The sequence below is a fragment of the Dermacentor albipictus genome, chromosome 3 (assembly GCF_038994185.2).
Source record: "Dermacentor albipictus isolate Rhodes 1998 colony chromosome 3, USDA_Dalb.pri_finalv2, whole genome shotgun sequence".
Lineage (NCBI taxonomy): Eukaryota > Metazoa > Arthropoda > Arachnida > Ixodida > Ixodidae > Dermacentor > Dermacentor albipictus.
Genome location: NC_091823.1, coordinates 12,264,583 through 12,285,450, shown reverse-complemented (window position 1 = coordinate 12,285,450; position 20,868 = coordinate 12,264,583). Strand labels below are relative to the sequence as shown.

Below are 20,868 nucleotides of genomic sequence, written 5' to 3'. Positions count from 1 at the left end.
CATTTGCGATTGAATTTTTCTTAACATCATTTTATTTTCAGGTACATCAACACTTTAAATCCTTTGTATTGCATTGGCTTTTTTCATATATCTCCCTCATCACACATTGTACTTGTACAGCCCCTGTTCAACATCAGCCAAATATTGAAGGCACACATGTAGTGGTTTAACTTTACCAAACACCAGCTCTAAGGAGTAAACATTCAATGCTTTGAAAGGGAGATGCATTAAGTTAGCACACTCAAGGCATATTCTAACCAGAAACCACCAGCATCCCTGCAGGAGAAAAGAAGCACTTGCCAGAATCCTTTAATACTTTTTTTGCTGATCACATAACTTCAGGCCAAGTTAGCTTCAGAGACAGAAGCTGCCACTAGGGGCTCCACTGTAGATAAGGAGCCGATGATTGCTGCTGGTGTCGTTGGCTTGCTTTGTCTGTTTTCGTTGCAAGAAGAGCTCGCACGCATGATTTTTGGTCGCCTTTTAGAACAATTTCACATTATAGTCTTCCAATCGGTTTCACTGACAGGTAAACCTTCACAGTGAGATTATAGCTTGCAGAGAATTTGAGCAGAGAAAGTATGCATTCTCGTGACAATCTATTGGCGGTGTGAAGGAATTTTTCTGAAGTGGCCTGCTGTGTCAGATCTAGATATTTCTGAAATATCTTACTTTACAAGCTTACTTTTGGGTATCTTATGACATCACAGCTAAGCTTGGAATAGCAACCACCTTGCTAGAAGATGCCATTAGAAGCAACTGTGCAGCACTTGCGAAGCTCTCGTGGCTTATCTACACGTCGGAGCATCGCCATAAATTTACACCTGAAGTTCCTCGACAAATTGCAGCACTTTTGCTGCGCTCAGCTTAGCATAAGCAGCAAAGACATCTTTATCAGGTTTTACAAAAACGGCCATGTGCACTTCACTAGTCCCACCATCTTGCATAGTTTACTTTATAAACACAGCTCTGAAGTGCAGCCCAGAATAACCTTTACCAGACAACTCGGAATTGTGTTGAATGCTTAAAATTGTTCTCGAAGGTTGAGCAGTTGAATGACACAAGTGACACAAGGCAAGAGTTTGACGTAGTAGTTCTGCAGAAACCCGCAAGGTGGAGAGAAGTAATGAATAAAGGGAAAATTAGACATCCAACCGTTCCTAGCAATTGCGGGTTTCTGCAGACGTAGTAGTTATGCGGAAACCCTTGGAGGTTTCCGCAGAACTACTACGTCAAACTTGTGCCTTTGCTTCGTGTTGTCGACAAATTCGACTTTGCCCAGCCATCTGCTAGCCGCCTGGTTAGCTCAGGTGGTAGAGCGGCTGCCCCGGAAAGGCGGTGGTCCCGGGTTCGAGTCCCTGACCAGGACGAATTTTTCTTCAACTATGAGGCTTTTCTTTCGAGGAACCCATATGGCTTTCCTTTGTAGCAATTGCTACGAACGGGTGGATATCTGATTTTCCCTTTATGCATTACTTCTCTCCACCTTGCGGGTTTCCGCAGGACTACTACGTCAAACTCTTGCCTTTGGTTTGTGTTGTCGACAAATTCGACTTCGCCCAGCCATCTGCTAGCCGCCTGGTTAGCTCAGGTGGTAGAGCGGCTGCCCTGGAAAGGCGGTGGTTCTGGGTTCGAGTCCCGGACCAGGACGAATTTTTCTTCAACTATGAGGCTTTTCTTTCGAGGAACCTGTATGGGTTTCCTTTGTCGCAATTGCTACGAACGGGTGGATGTCTGATTTTCCCTTTATTCATTACTTCTATACATCTTGCGGGTTTCCGCAGAACTACTACATCTTACTATGGCTTTATGCAAAAGTCAGCAGTTTGCTGCTTACATGAGAGAACAGAGAGGAACTGGTGTGTTGAACTCGTAACATATTTAAATGCCTCTGCCACAGTACTCAAGCACGGAGTATTAATAAAGCAGCCAAAAAGAAAATGTGTGCAACAGTGATGGACCTCCATCACATGCAAAAATCGTGATTATGATAGTTTTGTGTTAACCCACGGACACGATCCTGGGGGAACTAGCCCTTAACAGCTTTGCTGTAAGAAGTGACAGAAAGAGAATACACGGTGGCAATTTATCCCTACACTCAAGCACAAGCACAAGCGAACTGGGCGTTTTACTGGATGAGTGCTCAGAGGTGCAAACATGAACGGCCTGAACGGTACAGCCAACTTGTGGCACAGAGCTCAACCAGACAAAGACAAAGCTAATACTATAGCAGTAACCCAGTGTATTCCACTTTGCTGTTGGTGCAAATTTTCGGCAGGAGCGCAATCATGAACACATTGCCTTTTTAAATGTTAAAAATGTTTTACACTTGGTTACAGCAATAGTAGCTCTGTGTTTGGCAGGTTAAGCTTTGCACTAGCAGGTGGCTACACCATCCAGGCTGCTCAGGCTGCTAACGTTTACGCTAAAGCCCCTTCGTCACAGCGATAGTAGTATGAAGGGGCTTTATTTTACACCACCGCCCATGCACCAAAATTTCCAGCTCACCTGCGGTTACAACAATACTGGATATGCTTAACACTGCGACAGAACGCTTGCAACACATTCTGCTTAGATATCTCTCGGGGGGATCGACGGCCAGGCGGCTAGCGTTGAGATTGGAGAGGTTTCACGCGCTGGCTGCAAGACAACTGGAACTAGACAACACAATGTCACATCAGACCCATAGCCAGTGAAGGTGGAGCTTAGCCCCGATCACTCAGCGAACAAGTTGAGGAGGAAAAGCATGGCTAGGGAGGAGGGTAGCTTGTAATCATCCTTAGCTCTCTTAATTCGAGACACTTCACTTAAACTGGGGCACAAATGTTTTACTAATGTTTTAATTTTTACATAATTTGCCCAAGCCATTTCAGGGGCCCTTTAAGTGCAGCTCTTATTGAAGAATAAACAAGACACATCTCATTCACTTGGAATAAGTTCTATAATCGTGAGTTTTCATTGAGCAAGCTGCTAAATGAATTCATGAAGGCACAAATTCATGAAGCCTCTTACTCTGCCACAAGAAGGCACAGGAGATGGTTGCACAGCATAGCAAGCTCTGTTTTTGTGACTTGTCTTTCAGCATGAGTGCCTGTTGTAGTATTTGTTTCGTGAGCTGCCGAGCTTTTCGATTTATCTTGGTTGTGCTTTCTGTGTAGGCTGTCGTCAACGGGACGCAGGAAGTCACTTGTACCTGAATCTAATGCGCTTGCTAGCACAGACGCAGAGAGCAACGAGCAGGAGTCCACAGCAGCCCAGCCAAACAATAATGGCAACATACAGCTTGACAGGTAAGAACATCAATCCAGTGCAGTTTATCTGATGTACAGGGTGTACCTTTATGAAAGTAAACACGCAAGCGTGTGGCCTGTTCTGTGCGAAGGCTGCTTAGAGTGCCAGCAAGGGGTAGCACGTCCGCTTGTGGCGTCATCTATCGGTGGACAGAATTACCAGACACGGCGGATAGGCAAGTGCCCGCTGGACTCCCTCCTATGCCAGATGGATGCACAAGGGATAGGCCTGCAGTGCAGCTTCTGCTGCTAGCAAACCGCACTCGGTATGCTAACGCACTGGAAACGTTGAAGTGCTAAGATATGCCTGCTAATTAATAGGTACTCCCAGCGTATTTTAATGTGTAAGCATTCTTTGGTGAGTAGCCTAGCAAGATCTGTCCGTTGCGCAAAAAGTGTAATGCCTTGTATCTGCACAAAAATGCATAATTTGCAAAGTTACAACATTTAATCATTATAATAGTGCAAATGTAGATGATTGGTTGCTTTATAGGTGATAAGGAATGATTGAAAAAAAATATTGATAAGAGAATACTCATAGGGATGAGTATGGGCCAACTAAGGAATGGGCCAACAGAAATTTTGGGGTGGGTCAACTTAAAATTTGGGGGTGGGCCAACTTAAGATTTTTGGATGGGCCAACTGAAATTTGGGGATAGGCTTAGGCATACTTAGACAACTCCAGTGGAGTTTCTGCGTACTTTTTTGCAAGGTGGAGCTCTGGTTCCCCACTTCCCCGCATAGCATGAATAAACCTACCCTTATTTGGAGCAACTTAGGAGAGAGCAATGCACTTTGGCTTAGGTAAATAAAACTAATTAATTCGTCTGGGAATTATTAGGTTTATTATTTTATAATGATATCTGCCTTATTACTCAATTAGGATTAATTAAGTACATGGCAGATATGTTTGTATGAGTAACTTAGATTACTTATCAGATCGGGCTAATCTCAAGTACCCTTAATTATTCTTGATTAGACTCCGTCGATTTAACCTTAGTTACTCTTGGTTGACACTAATAACTAAATATAACCTAATAACCTAGCATAAGTTATTTTAATTGGCCTTACTATTCTTAATTACTCTCAATTAATATTCCTCACACTTATCTAATTTTCACTTAATTAATCATATTAGTCATTATTAACCTTAATTACTCCTATACATCTTCAGTGTTCGCTATATGCAGTCATAATCATAAATCTGAGTAGGCAGACATAATCATAAGGCATTCTCATATATATTTCTATAGATCCTCATGTATACCTATACATGCAGTGTATCATTTCACATGTTACAGACAGATGGATAGGGGGATAGAGTTCTGAGGGAAATAGGATGTTTACACATTAATATATGCTGGGAGTACCTAATGACTACCTGGCATATGTTGGAACTTCCATGTTTTTCGTGTGCTTGCGTACTGAGTGCGGTTTTGTAACAGCAGATGCTGCGCTGCAGGCCCCGATCTTTGCACAAAATTCATAAGGAGGGATGTCCAGCTAATTCTAGCATGTGCTTGCCTATCAGCCATGCCTGGCTATTCTGGCCGCTAATAGATTATGCCACAAGTGGACGTGCTTCTCCGTGCTGCAGAGCATGGGCCACGCACTTGTGTGTTCTCTTTCATAAAGGACTACCGTGTACATCCATATGAAGGAGATCATCTAATCTGTAGTCAAATAGTGAATCCTGCAAATGTATAGATCAGAATCTCACTTATTGTTGTTGGCTATATAGCTGTCATGTTGAAGAATACCTCTCATTAAACATTTATTATATTGGAACATAGAAAACCAATGGCTTAAAACATAAATATGGTGTTCTCCTTCCTACTGGCATATTGTGTACAGTGTAACTTTCCTAACAATTCATCGCTGTTACGTTTCCCTGATTATAACATCACTGGTAGCAAGGTCCTTAGATCCCTCTATGTCATAATCCTCTGTAATAGTCTTCTGGACTGCTCTTTTACTGTAGTCCTGTGAAAAACTTATCAGGGGCATTCTCTGTAACATAGTTGGTAAAGTCGGAAATTTTGATGGAAGAACCTTTAGCTCGGGCTGTACATGCCAAGATGTCAAAAATGTATGATGGTGAACACACCAAAATAAAAAATCGAATAAAAAATAAAAACAGATCTGGCTCCCATGGGGACCCTTGTTCATTTTAAAGGGAGTGTACAAGTGATTCATTACAAGGATTTATATGAATTCTTGGGAAACTTGTTTTATTTGTCAACAAGGTACCCGTATAGCGACTGAAACATCCATTTGATTGTAGTTTTTCCTTCCTTATCAAGTTATGTTTAACATTCTGTGTGTTTCCAACTTGGTGTGAAGCCTTAAATATTGTCTGTCAGTATTGCAAGGTGTAATACCTGCTTCTTACAACTTTCAGTGAATCTAGTGAAGATGAAGAGGAGGAAGAAGAGGCAAACAGTGAATCTCAAGGTACAAAGCAGTGCTTTCATGCTGCAATAAGTATTACTTTTATTAAGGCTTGAAGTACAAAGATTTAACTGCTTCTACTTACTAAAAGCACACAGTACTGCTTTTATTGAACTGCTTCTATTTCTGAAGTGTGCATTTAATGATATTGTACAAGAATCAACATTTGGGCAAGTTGGTACTGGTTGAACACAACTCACAACTAACTGTATTAGTTGTGAGTTATTCCGTTTTGGTGTGGTCACGTCTATATCACCCAAACAGGTCGATGCCTGAACATTAGCTTGTCAGAGCATAGGCACTCGCTAGTGGGTAATGCCTACTCACATGTCACGCGGCATTGCTCTGAGCATGGGTGTGCTCCAATCTACGAAGGCACCACAGTTCTTTATGCACATAGCAATCAGACTACGAGATAGATTATTGAGGCCTACCATATCAGGAAAAAAGAATCAGGCTGTGTAATTAGGCCTTCATTAAATTTGCATGACAGTGAATTTGAATTTTTAGACCGTTTCATAGTATAGCAATAGATTACAGGTTTTTGCTGTTTGCCTATGCACTGATAATGACGCTATCGATGGGAGAGCACTTGGGTATAGGTTGCGATACTTAACTTTGTTATGCCTTCTATTAAAGTTAGTGGTGAGTTCAGTGCTGTCCTGTGCGTTTTCTGGTTTCTGTCTTTGTTGTCTTGCGCTGCCCCTTCAAGACATTCATTCAATATGTTAATTGTCATCATGTTCTTCTGCTGCAAAATGTTTCATTAGGTTGAGCTTGAATAATAGGGAAGCTGACTGTATTTTAGCACTTCAGGCTTGCTGACCCTTTATTTGTGTGTTTTTTTTAGAAGAAGAACATCAAACAAAGCCACAGGAAAGCTCTAAAGTGCCAAAGGAAGAAGCTGAAGAAACTGACAATCACTTTCCTACCATGTGGTTAGGAACTGAAGATGGCTGGTAAGATGTGCTTATATTGTTATATCTAGCACAGATCCAGGCATGGTAATATAGCGGCATAAGATATCTAGTGTGGCTGTGTCTCATTGACATTCTGCATGCTGTCAGATTTTAATTCTCCAGTACTGTTCTGGCAGCTCTTTATCTGAAGTCTTGTGCTTAACAACTTTTTTTTCTTGCAGCATCCACGTCTATAATTGTAATGATAATATCAGGATAAAGAAGAACAAGATGAAGGTGCAGCACTCGGCAGCAGTTCATTGCATCATGTATGTTTCTTTGGAACTCTATTTATGTTCTCAAGAGGAAAGAAAGGTGTGATGCCTCACAGTATGTCATTATTTTGCAGATACCTTGACAACCGTGTATTTGTATCATTGTCAAGTGGGGAAATTGCAATCTACAGAAGAGAGCCTGGTAAGGCGGCACCGTTACTCATCTCGGAAGGAGTACTGCATGTGCGAAGAAGGGATATACAACAGTGTATTGACAAGCGTGTAGCTAAATCAGCATGTGTTACAATAACTGCATTACACACAAAGCTTCAACTGCCAATGTGTGAATGCATGGCCAGTAATGTGGGCAGCACTTTTATGCAGCGGCAGCTGGCATTACTGGTGATGTCGCACACAAAGCTGTTTAATGTAACCATATAGCATTTGACGTTTTTATAGCCATCAGAAATTTAAGCAGCTAAATGCACAAAAATATTTTGCCAGCAAGCATGAGTGCTGGTGGTGGTAAGTGCTAGTAAATGAGTGCTGGTGATTATTACATAGAATCGATTTGGTATCCTCATTGTCCCTTTCATTTAGTTGTCATTTACAAATACAGGTGTCAATAGCTTGTCTTTAGAATGAAGGGAATGATATGCACATGAGGGAAGCAAGGCAGGCAATGGCCACCTGATGCCCAATAAGGAAGGCAGAGATTTGTATCAAAACGCCTATTTTCAGATCAAACTCGCAGATCAGACAATATGACCAACTCAGAAATGTTCCATATGGGTTTGTGATGTTGACAGCACTGAATAATAAGTGCGAGTTTCATATCCCTTCATTTCTGATGAAATACCATTTGCGCTCGTTACAGCGAACTTGTGTACATCATACTTTCAGATATAACAGACCATATTTCAACCTTATTTTTTTTTGTTCTACCTATTTTATTAATGCAACGAAGTTGCATTACTACTACTACTGATTACACTACCGCACTACAGTAGTGTGGTTAACCGCACTACTGGTTACAAGGCTATTGCCTACAGCGGAAGAAATCAGCAGCAATTTTTTTCAAGATTGTGTGTGTAACACATATTTTTGCCGTGTAGATAGGGCTGACAACTGACTTGTGAGAGTCGGCCATCGATTGCGGCTCAATATTGCGCGTGTGCGTGAGGGAGGAATGCGGGGCAGAAATGCGCAGTCTTCTATCGCGCACGAGACACAGGAGGGGGGTTCGACTCCTGCAGCTGCTGCTTACAGTGCGGCCGCCGTATATCGAAAGTGATCTGCGATGTGCACAAAGTGCGTGCCCATGCGGCCGCTGTATCTTGAAAGCGATCTGTGCTGTGAACAAACTGCGCGCCAGCGTGAGCCTCATCTTCAAAGTGGTCTGCAATGTGGTCAAAGTGCGCCTGGTGCCGGCAGCTTCGTATGCTCTGGGTTTTCGACGTTTAGTTAGCGTTGAAGCGAGAGACAGCACGAATGTCACTTCTTTGCTTTATTTGCTATCGCAATCTATGATTCACCTCTCGGGCGAAACTGTGACCTTTTTATTCGTTTTTTGCTTTTGACATTCGTCACTCATGCATTGAAATAATGTTGCTAGACATTGCGACGAAAGTTTCGGAAGTAAGGCGTTGCAGATATTATGGACTTTAGATAAAACAAACGTTTTTATCGGATTATCAGGGTCTGTTGCAACAAGAGTCGACTGTACATTGGAATCATCTTATTTCAAAACCTGTGGTAACATTGCAGCTAGTAATATGGAGCTCATGCTTGCTGGTTAAAGTGCTAAAAGTTGTTCGAAGGGAGGGTGGCCTAACTGGAGGCTAGGCCTGTCCTACTGGTGCCCCTGCATGTGGCTACTATGGGCTAATCTGTGTCTTTTCTCTTGTAATAAATGTCGGTATCTTCACCAGTAGCTTTTGTGTCTGTTACAACCAAGTGTTGCAACTGCACTTTTACGAGTTGTAAGCAGCTTATGGGTTTGCACAGCTGCTGGTAAAAATTTAGGACATGCAATTAGCAAAGAAAGAATGGTTGTGCAGCTTAGTATTAAACTTGTGTATGCCGTTTAGTATTGTGAAATCTCTTCAAGTGGATAGCATACTCTTATATGCTGTAATGCAGGCTTGTGCTACTAGAAATGCAGCTTTCTTTTTTTTTTCTTTTTGTGACTTCTTTATTCTGGAAACTTCTGGGAAGAGCATAAAAATGGGCAAAATGGTGCAATCACTGCTTTTAGCCATACCACCTATATGACTGCAATGAGATGCCATCTTGTTGGCTGTATTGCTACTGTATGGCGGTTGCCCTTTAAAATTCTGTTAAGCTGGATTTTTTTTTACAAGATCTAGAGTGAGGGCACTTCATTACCCATAAAGTTGTAGACTTCTGTTAAGCTTAACTACCATTTAGATAGACAGATCTTCAATCACTTCATGTATGCCTACATGTTAAGTGGAGTCCACTTTAGTTTGTAGCATGCAACATGGCTTGTACCAATCACTGTAGCCACAGCCTACACATCGTCCACTGCTACAGGTATAGCATGCAACTTAATTACATTACATTTTTTTAGCCAACAGTACACATTGCTATGCAAAAACAGCTTTGGCAGTTACTATAATGGCAATGCTAGGAGAATGCCAGCAAACTAGAAAAAGGGAAAAATCGTTTGCTGGCATTCTTATAGCATAACCATGTACCAAATAGCCCAACAAGCCACTCTCATGAACTCTAATGGCACTTTCCAGGAGGTGGGTGGAACACGAATGATGCTCGCAAAGTGCAAGTGGGAAGCAGTGTGGCCCCAGTGCTGCGAATGCTGGCTGTTGCTGGGAAGTTATGGTGCGGCTGCCAAAACTACATCAAGGTTCTCAGCACTGCATCCTTAGAAGTAGAGGTATGTAGAAATGGCATCAAATGCATTTCAACAGTTCCATTATTCTCACAGAAGACATGTGGAGTCCATGCCACTTACGATTTGCAAAGTTCCTAGGATGCACAAGTTAAGGGAAAACAACCTTAATACAAACTGCAATTTTAATGCATCAGCATCTCTAGGGTACTTCACGCACTCTCTGAGGGCTAAGTATCCATGTATGTTTGTGTCTATGTTAGTATCTATGTTGGTATCTATGTTAGTATCTATGTTTGTATCCATCCATTTCTCCCCACCTTGCCGGGTCACTGGGTAGTTCATGGTCTAATGGGTAGTGTACTGGGCTGCTGTGCCGAAGGAACAGGGTTCGAAATCAACTGTTGAAGAAACCTGGGTCAATAAGTATGTAGTGATGTGTATATATGTGCCGCTCTTCCACAAACCTATTTCATGCCGACATGGGTCACAGTAGATGCAGTACCGGGTAGGAACTGCTGTATGAAGAAAATCTTTGGCGTTGACTTGAAGAACTGGGTATGGGCCATTCAGTTTGTGCTGGTATTCAACGAACCTCTCTGATGCCAACTTGGGTTACTGGGTCTAGCAGCAATCGTCATCCTCCTTGGCCACCTTTTACATATGGAGTGTTCCGGCATGTGTGTCTCGTGCCCCGTGCTGTGAGCTGCGAGGTCAGAAGAATAATAATTAAAAAAAGAGAGCTTCTTTGGCTCCTGTCATCGGTCTGAAAAGTTCTCAGCCCTTTCATTTGCTGACTTGCACGTGGTTGTAGTGGACCTAACCTCGGTCCCTATAACATGGTGACTCGAATTGATTGGTGATTGTACAGCGAGACCCGCTGTGGTTGCTCAGTGGCTATGGTGTTGGGCTGCTGAGCACGAGGTCGCAGGATCGAATCCCGGCCACGGCGGCTGCATTTCGATGGGGGCGAAATGCAAAAACACCCGTGTACTTAGATTTAGGTGCACGTTAAAGAACCCCAGGTGGTTGAAATTTCCGGAGTCCCCCACTACGGCGTGCCTCATAAACAGAAAGTGGTTTTGGCACGTAAAACCCCATAATTTAATTTAAAATTGTACAGCGAGCACGATGCCATGGACGAGGCCATGAACGAGAGACCGATGACCAGCGCAGAGGGCCTTGCCATGGTGCAGATTCAACCACCACAAAATCTTGCACCAGGTGGAGGCCATCTTCGACCTTTGGTGCATTACCTTGCAGTGTGTGAGATTCCTCCATACTTTCTCGGCAGTCCCTACAGAGTTCGTTGAGGAGTTTGAAGATGTTGTGGATGCACCCTGTGACACCAACCCCTATGACCACTTCAAAATGATGGTGCTGCATCGCAATTCTGTGTCTGTGCGCAGACACCTCTCGCAGCTTCTCAACGAAGCAGAGTTCAGTGACTGTCAACCGTCAGAACTTCTACGTCGTATGCACCGGCTCCTCAGTGACTGCAGGCTCGACGCAAACAACTCGCTGCAGCGTGAACTGTTCCTTCAGTGCATGCTGGAGGATCTGGTGATCTCCTTGGCTACCACTCAAGAAGAAATGTCCCTCAACAATCTTGCAGCGCTGGCTGACCGCATTGCTGACTATTCAACAAGAGGTAATGTGGCAACAACGATCATTCTGCTGTCGCACCTCGAAGATCGGCAGTCTTGTCTGAGCAAAAGATTGGCAAATTTGCTGGGACCATTACTGCACTACGGTCATCACCTCACCATCATCAGCGCGACCACGATTGCGGTCCCAGATTTCCTTCTTGGTCCAGCTGCTGTTCTGCTCCTCGTCATGGCGCATGCTGCTGGTATTACAACAAATTCGGTGCCAGCGCGTGAAAGTGCCATTTCCCGTGCAGCTGGCAGGGAAAGATGCCGCAGAGTCACCGATGGCGGCTGGGGACTCTCGCCGTATGACAAGCCGCCTGTTCTGTGTCACTGACAGGCTTGCCGGACAACGATTTCTCGTGGACGCAGGTGCAGAGGTCAGTGTTGTTCCTGTAGCGCAACTATACCGGCAGCGTGCCAAAAAGAACCACACCCCTTCATCAGCCAACAGCTCTTCTGTCAACACATATGGCCAGTGCTCTCTTACCACAGATTTGGGTCTCTGACGCACCTTCCGATGGGTGCTTATTGTTGCAGACATGCACGTGGCCATATTAAGTGTAAATTTTCTGGCCTACTTTTCCGTCAGTGTTGACCTCCGCAATCATTGCCTCGTGGACAAGTTGACTAGGAAGTCTATACAAGGCATCCTCGTGCCTGTGACATCAAACACTAAAACAGTACCCCAGATACCATCATCTGCGTTCGCCTCAATTCTGTTAGACTTCCCAGCCATTGTGAAACCTTCCAATCTTGAGCTGCCAGTACGTCACAACGTCGCACATCATGTTGTCATGACAGGGCCCCCAGTGTTCTGCCGACCCAAACGCCTCACTGGTGACTGCCTTGCCACGGCAAGGAGAGAATTCTTCCACATGCTGTAACTGGGTATCATGCATCCTTCAACGAGCAGTCGGTCTTCAGCTCTCCACATGGTACCAAAGCATGGCCTAGGGGATTGGTGTCCATGTGGTGACTACTGTGCACTCAACGCATGCACCGTCCCTGATCGTTATCCACTCCCTCACTATCATGACTTTGCAGCCAATTTAGCTGGAAAGGTAATATTCAGCAAGATAGATTTAGTGAAGGCCTACAATCAAATCCCTGTTGAGCCAGCGGACATCCCAAAGCCTGCAATTGTGACACCATTTGGGCTTTTCGAGTGCATCTGCATGGCATTCGGGCTGGGAAACGCTGCTCAGATGTTCCAAAGGTTCATCAACAAGGTCACCCAGGGCCTCCCCTTTGTCTTTGCATACCTTGATGACCTCTTAGTGGCTAGTATTTCCCCCTGAGCAGCATAGCAATCATTTGTGCCTGCTATTTTCTCAAAAGTCATCTCAATAGACAAGGTCAAACCAGCTTACCCAGCGACCTCATCATCGTCATCCACTTTGAATGATTCTACAACCGCTGAAATGACAGATCCACCCTATCGCCAGGCATGAAAGGCTGTTTCTTGGGGACCGCTGCTCCTAAATGGAGGGTAGCCCTCTAGCAGCCATTGTCATCCTCCTTGGCCACCTTTTATATAAGGTGTGCTCTGCCGCTTGTGTCTCGTGCCTCATGCTGTGAGGTCAGAAGAAGAACAACAAAAAAAAGGAAGATGCCTTCTTGGGTTCCTGCCATCAGTCCAAATGGTTCTCAGGCCTTTTGCTTACTGACTTACACATGGTGTTCGTGGACTTAACCTCAGTTGTTATACTGGGTATGTGCCAGTAGCTGTGTGCTGCTCTTCAATGAGCATCTTTGATGCCAACTTGAGTAACTAGATATGTGCCACTGGGAGTATTGCCACTCTACAATGATGAAAAATATTGTTTAAATTTCTCCTATGTTGAGAAAGACTGTAAAAAAATTAAACGAGGTTGTCTAAATCATGATTCTATAATTTGTTCCCTCAAAGAAGAAAAACAGTGACAGAATAATAAAAGGTTGTCATAGTTCGCATCTTCTCCATAGATTGGACACAGAGGGGAGGGTGCCAGGCCAGCCCTGTGACGGCAAAAGTTTAAAGGACACTAAAGAGAAAAGTGATTTCTTTTATATCAGCAAATCACTGTACTGTAATATAAACACACCACTCTTACCACGATACGATGCTTGGTACACCAGAAAAAGTGCAATAAGAAAAGACGGGTGTCCACGCCTCCTTGAAGTTCCCGCACCAGCTCGCTGTGACATTATGGAATTTGACAGCATCTTCTTGGCCCTATAGTTAATTCCTTAGTGGTGAAGATAGACTAAATTTTGTTCTAAACGAGCCAAAGGTATCACATGGCACGTTTCGGGAACTTTTACTGAGCCAATTTGGCCTAAATATGAAAATGCACTTTGAAATCCGTGATATCACAGTGACGTACCGACGTTGGGGATTCGGCGCAAAATTCAAAAACTGAAACTTTGGCCTTCATTTTCTCTTCTAATAATCAACCTTTTTTTTTCAGAACTACTGACTACAGAGTTTTCAAAGGATGCTTTATCTGTCTAAACTGATGTAGTGTTTTGCCTTTAGTGTCCCTTTAAGATAGGTACCCGACACAACGTAATTGAGTTGTGACAAAGAAGATCGGCAGGCTAAAAAGCCCCGTCGCCATCGTGTGGCTCATACCCAGTTCGTTCACTGGATGCGCCCTAGCTGCTGCTGCCGCGTTGGTCGCTGCTTCTCTAGGACCCGAATAAACCCCCTTTACAATTGGTGGAGGTGCTGGGTACAACAGGAATTCTGGAACTTCGCAACCGGACACTGCAGCCTGTCTTTATTATGCCGGAAGAAGGACCACCGCAACCACAACCTGCTGCCCCGGTGACTACCGTGGTCTGCCCCGGCCCGTTGCGTCAACGCGACCCACCCATCTTCAGCGGTACCGAAGACCATGACGTAGAAGACTGGCTCGCTGACTACGACCGGGTGAGCATCCACAACCACTGGGACGACACCAAAAAACTTAATTACACATCGTTTTATTTGAGCGGTGTCGCCAGCGTGTGGCACCGCAACCATGAGTGTGATCTCACGACGTGGACAGCCTTCAAAACTAACGTGACGGAAGTATTCGGGCGCCCCTCTGTTCGCAAGCTTCGCGCCAAGCAACGTTTGCGCAGTCGTGCGCAACAGTGCGGGGAGACATTTACTAGTTATATAGAAGATGTTGTCGACCTCTGCAACTGCGTCAACGTCACAATGGCTGATGCCGAGAAGATCCGCCATATCTTAAAAGGCATTGAAGGCGACGCCTTCCAGATGCTGTTGGCGAAAAATCCGGCGACAGTCTCTGAACTCGTCAGTCTCTGCCAAAGCTTCGATGAACTCCGCAAACGGCGCACAGCCACCCGCCAATCTCCTTCTCAGACGACTTCAACGTCGAGCTTGGCTGTTTCCCCGGATAACACGTCGCTGCTGCTGCAGATCAAGGAGTTCGTCCGTGAAGAGGTGGCTCGTCAGCTTTCTCTGATTCCCCTTACACACGGCCAGTCGAATTCTCCGTTGGCTCACGCTCTCCAATCTGTCATCAAGGAGCAGGTAGCCGACGACATTCCACCTTCTCTCCAGCAGGCTCCGGTAGCCGCTCCCCTGACGTACGCCAAAGTCGCTTCGAGGCCTGTACCACAGACCTACGGTCCCCTTCGCCCGCCTTTGCGCCCACCTGTACCCGCTCCAGTCCAGCCACTGGTGCAGTATGCACGACCACAAGATCATTGGTGCATGGAAGACAATCCTCCAATTTGTTTTTATTGTGGCCGTGCTGGACACGTAGCACATCACTGTCGCATGCTTACACCGAACATCTCCAACAATGTGCGTCCATATGCACCACGTTTCCAACAATGCCGCAACTATTCTGACACCTTTGAATCTCCTGTCATCAAGACCGCATTCTCCGGTCGCCGTTCACCTTCTCCTCGCCGCCGCTCCCTTTCCCCCATGCACCGTCGGCAGAGCCCTCTGCGCCAGGAAAACTAAATATCGCAGTTCAGGAGGCGGGAGCTGTGGTGTCTGCGTAATGTATAAGGGCTCACACTTCCCCGAAAAATGTTATTGAAGTCGCAATAGAAGGAACATTGACGCTAGCACTTGTCGACACCGGCGCTGCACTTTCAGCGATAGATGCCCGTATTTGCCGCAAGATAGGAAAAGTGATGACGCCGCTTTCTGGACTGTCTCTTCGAACTGTCAACGCGCAGCACGTCGAGCCATCTGGCGCCTGCACTGCTGGTGTCGTCATTCAGGAGGTCCTCTATATAATAGAATTCATCGTGTTGCCATCTTGTTCACACGATGTCATATTAGGTTGGGACTTTCTCTCCACACATCATGCGATCATTGACTGCGCCCGCGCCGAAATCGAGCAGTTTCAGTTTTCGGGCAATATTATCACTGAGCAGAGGGACCCTTGTCACAAAATCGCCTTTGCTGAAGACACCGTTATACCTGCCTGGTCTTCCGCCCTTGTCAGTATCTCTTGTGACTCTGTAGATGACGGAACAGCACTCTTCGCTCCGTCTGAACATTTAGTTCGCCGCCGTTCACTACCACTGCCGTTCGCCATCCTCGAGTTCAAAACTGGCGCCTCTCTGATGTGCGTGTCAAACCCATCGGCCGAACCAATTACATTACGCCGCTGTGAAAGCCTTGGCCGAGGAGAACCGCTGGCCTCATCTTCAATATTTGAGACGACGGACGACTCCACTTATCTTGCCGCTCTCAAGGCATTGCCTCCTCAGTCACTGCCGCGTTCTTTTACCCCAGCTATTGCCAGTGACCTTACGTCGACGCAGCGCGATGAACTTCTTCACTTGCTCGAAGGCTTCTCTTCTTCCTTTGACTGCCAAGCAACATCCCTCGGCTGCACGACTGTCTTGCACACCATCGACACTGGGAGCCATGCGCCCATTCGGCAGCGTCCCTACCGAGTATCGGCGACTGAAAGATGCGTTATCAATGACCAGGTGACCGATATGCTGAAACGCGGTGTCATCCAGCCTTCTAGTAGTCCCTGGGCATCACCAGTCGTCCTAGTTAAAAAAAAAGATGGCACCATATGATTTTGCGTGGATTATCGAAGGCTTAACAAGATTACCCGAAAGGATGTATACCCGTTGCCACGTATCGATGACGCCCTTGATTGTTTGCAAGGTGCAGAGTTTTTTTCCTCCTTAGATCTCTGCTCTGGCTACTGGCAGGTGCCCATGGCTGACGCTGACTGTTGTAAAGCTGCGTTTGTAACACCAGACGGCTTGTATGAATTCACTGTAATGCCGTTCGGTCTGTGCAACGCGCCCGCCACTTTTGAACGCATGGTGGACGGCATCCTGCGCGGCCTGAAGTGGCACACTTGTCTCTGCTACCTCGACGACGTTGTAGTCTTTTCCCCTGATTTTCCGACCCATCTTCGCTGTTTACATCAAGTTTTGACCTGTCTCCAGAATGCTGGGCTCCAGCTTAACTTAAAAAAGTGCCTATTTGCAGCTCAAAAATTGACTATATTAGGCCATGTTGTCTCCAAAGACGGCATCCTTCCTGATCCTGCTAAACTTCGCACTGTATCCGAATTCCCGAAGCCCACTAACTGAAAAGCACTACGCAGCTTCATTGGCCTATGCTCCTATTTTCGACGTTTTGTTCGCAATTTTGCTGCTGTGATCGCACCACTAAACCAACTCCTAGAAGGCGACAATGAACTTTCTGCTTGGTCAGAAGCCTCCGATGATGCCTTTACAACTCTTCGTCGCCTACTCACGTCTCCGCCGATCTTGCGCCATTTTGATCCAAGCGCACCTACACAACTTCACACTGACGCCAGTGGCGTTGGCCTTGGTGCCGTGCTCGCACAGCGTCAGAACCCTAATGCAGAATATGTGGTCGCTTGTGCCAGTTGTACACTCACAAAAACTGAGGCCAATTACTCAGTAACAGAAAAAGAGTGCCTGGCTATCGTATGGGCTCCTTGAAAATTTCGCCCATACCTCTATGGTCGACCTTTTGACGTGGTGACGGATCATCACGCTCTTTGCTGGTTGTATAACCTCAAAGACCCGTTGGGCCGCCTCGCTCGGTGAGTCCTCCGAATTCAGGACTATGATATGCATGTTGTCTATCGCTCTGGACTCAGACACTCAGACGCTGATGCCCTCTCGCGCTTCCCAGTAACTTCTGACAGCAGTACTACTACCTACAGACCTGATATCTCACCGCTTGACATCTTGGACATGGCCTCAGAGCAACGTAAAGACCCATGGATCATCATGATATCCGACTTTTTGTCAGATCCTCTGGCAGCTTCGGCACCTCGAGCGTTACGCCGACAGGCGCAGCATTTCACCATCCGCGATGGACTTTTGTACCGCCGCAACTACCACAATGACGGCTGCACATGGCTTTTAGTAGTGCCCCGCCACCTTCGACAAGATTTATGCTCCGCTTTTCACTCTGATCCGCAGTGTGGTCATGGCGGAGTGTCGAAAACCTACACATGGCTTCACCTGCAATATTATTGGCAAGGGATGTACAACTTCGTCCACAGATACGTACGCTCCTGCATTGCCTGCCAACACCGCAAATGTGTCCTGCATTTCTCCACCGCACCTCTCCAGCCGCTTCCCTGCCCAGCTCAGCCATTCGACTGTGTCGGCATTGATTTATACGGGCCTCTTCCATCTACTGGCTCCGGAAACCGATGGATTGTTGTCGCCGTATATGCCGATATGCCGAAACCGCCGCCTTGCCTGCCGCATCAGCAAATGACGTCGCCTCATTCATTCTGAACAACTTCGTTCTCCGCCATGGCGCACCCCTGAACTCCTGAGCGATTGGGGTCGCGTATTCCTCTCGGAAGTCCTGTAGTCACTCCTATCTGAATGCCAAATTATTCACCGCACTACTACTACTTATCATCCACAAACCAATGGCTTAACAGAACAATTCAACAGAACTCTTGGTCACATGCTATCAATGTATTATGCGTCTGACCACTCGAACTGGCATCTTGTACTTCCATTCGTCACATACGCCTATAACACTGCCTCTCAAGCCACTACCGGATTCTCACCATTCTTTCTGCTTTATGGCCGCCATCCCTCCAGCACCATTGATACGGTTCTCCCGTACCAGCCGGACCCTGCTGAGTGTTCACCTGTTCCTATGGTCGCTCAGTACGCCGAGAAATGCCGACAACTGGCCCGTTCTTTGACGTCTGCTCAACAGTGCCGCCAAAAAGAGCGCCATGACCTATGCCCACCCCCTCACCCCTTCCCTATAGACTCACTCGTGTGGCTTTGGGTACCACCTGTTGCTGCCCCTGGCCTTTCGTCCAAGCTCCTCCCGAAGTACCACGGGCCTTACCACATGGTTGCGCTACCATCACCTGTTGATTACGGGGTCGAGCCCGTGTCACCATCTCCCGATCTGCGTCGTCGGGGACGAGAGACTGTCCACATTGACCGGCTGAAGCCATATTACGATCCTCTCGCCTCTTCCTAGATCGCCAGGATGGCTACTCTTCAATTCCGGGGGTGATTGTGAGGAAGAAGATCGGCAGGCTAAAAAGCCCCGTTGCCATCGTGTGGCTCATACCTAGTTCGTTCACTGGATGCGCCCTAGCTGCTGCTGCCGCGTTGGTCGCTGCTTCTCTAGGACCTGAATAAACCCCCTTTACAGAGTAATAATTGTCCTGCCTTGCCTTCTTTCTCGTCAGTCCACCTTGTTCTTCCTCTTTCATGGATTAAAGGCAACACACCTTATGTGTAAACTCTGCAAAAAGAATGTGGAATCGTATTGACACGTGTACTTATCTTTATCGGGCGACTATGTTTCGCTGCCTAACAAATGTTATCGCACAGCGCGGGAGGCGCCTGTATGTATCCGAAGTTTCTGGAAAGTTATCGATGCTTTTATCCACTGTCTGTTGTCGCCGAACCTTGTGTTATCTGATTTCATTGCGTGACGCGAATGGTGTAAAATTTGTGGAAGGCATGCGGGTCCCAACGATTAGTCTGGAACATTCGACGACTGCTGTATAAAAGCCGATGTGCTTGACCCGCTAGTCAGATCTTTGCCGATCGCCGACCGTGTTCGCCGCTATCGTTGTGCTATAAGTGTAGCCTCTTTTTGTGGGTACAGGTTCGCCCAATAAAAGTTAGTTTTGTCTTTCACAGTATTGCTACTGTGTTCTTCAACGTCACTACCACGTGACAGTATCTAACTGATCAAAATAGTGCGTGCAGTCAGCATGAATGGTACTGTCAGACAAGCACTCATGTGTAACATCTAGCAGACCTCAGCTCATTGCACAGTGGTACGGAAAACTTGATCCACAAAAGCTGATAGTACTATATGCCATTAGATTTCATTCACTGCCAGCCTGGATTTTGTATTTGTCCTATTAAATTTATATCATTTGACTCTTAAATGCACTGTGATAAGGACATCCTTAAGTTGAGCGCTGTGAAGTCTATGAGGTCTCCAGGTTCCCCTCAATCTACAACCAGCAGCTACAACCAGCAGCTTTTCTGCCTGGTCATCCTCACAACTTTGTTGCAAATAAATTCAGTTCAATTCAAATAAATGTTTAGGCATAGTGGAATATTATGTTGTCCCTGGAAAATATTTTCGATACTTATTGCATCCAACCAAATGTTCCACTTGAAACTCCTTGTGTCGCCCACTTACTATTAATTAGTGCTCACAAGAACTAACAGAAAGTAATTGATGCCTGTTACAAATTGGGTAATAAATCGGCTCAACTCATGATCAACTGGTATTAAATATCCTTAAGCAAGACATCTTAGCATTGCAAGATATACAAGGGGAAGTCAAAAAGTAAAGCCGACTTTTGAGAAAAGGTACATTTATTCTTATGATGGAAAACTGAAACATACATTATTTCTCTACATGACCTCCCTGCACTTCAACATACTTTGCCCAATGTTTCACAATTTTTCTGGTTCCGTCGAAAGAAAGATTTTCTGGTTGCACCTGTAACCAATTTTGCATCGGTTGCAAACCTTCTTCCCCTGAGTGCTTCCTTCAATGGTCCAAACATATGAAAATCGCTTGGAGCCAGGTCTGCACTGTATGGCAGGTGTTCCAGCAATTCATTGTTTCGACCGTCCGTTTGGCAGAATGTGACCGACCGTTATCTTGCTGCATGGTGGCACCTCTTCAGTTTTCGATGACTTTTGGATCTGACTGTAGGTTTCAGTTTAGATTACAACGCATCAAAATAATTCTCACTGTTCACAGTTTCACCTCTTAAGGTGAAATGAATGGCTACTACACCTTCGATGTCCCAGAATAGTATTAGCATAATATTACCAGGTGATGATTGACATTTAAATTATTTAACTTCTGGTGATGATGAGTGTTTCCAAACCATGCTCGCAGCCTTACTTTCTGGTTTGTGATTATGTACCCAAGTTTCATCTACA

General features: G+C 45.7%; 1 protein-coding gene across 1 annotated transcript in view; it reads left to right on the top strand.

Annotated features, from left to right (window-relative positions):
- Positions 1-20,868, top strand: part of LOC139057235 (rho guanine nucleotide exchange factor 17-like) — a 215,275-nt gene that overhangs the window by 182,627 nt on the left and 11,780 nt on the right. Inside the window, exons 16-21 of the mRNA XM_070535096.1 lie at positions 3,159-3,290; positions 5,692-5,744; positions 6,592-6,700; positions 6,883-6,969; positions 7,050-7,117; positions 9,684-9,832. Of these exons, the coding sequence (XP_070391197.1) occupies positions 3,159-3,290; positions 5,692-5,744; positions 6,592-6,700; positions 6,883-6,969; positions 7,050-7,117; positions 9,684-9,832 (598 nt within the window). The remainder of the gene's footprint in view (positions 1-3,158; positions 3,291-5,691; positions 5,745-6,591; positions 6,701-6,882; positions 6,970-7,049; positions 7,118-9,683; positions 9,833-20,868) is intronic.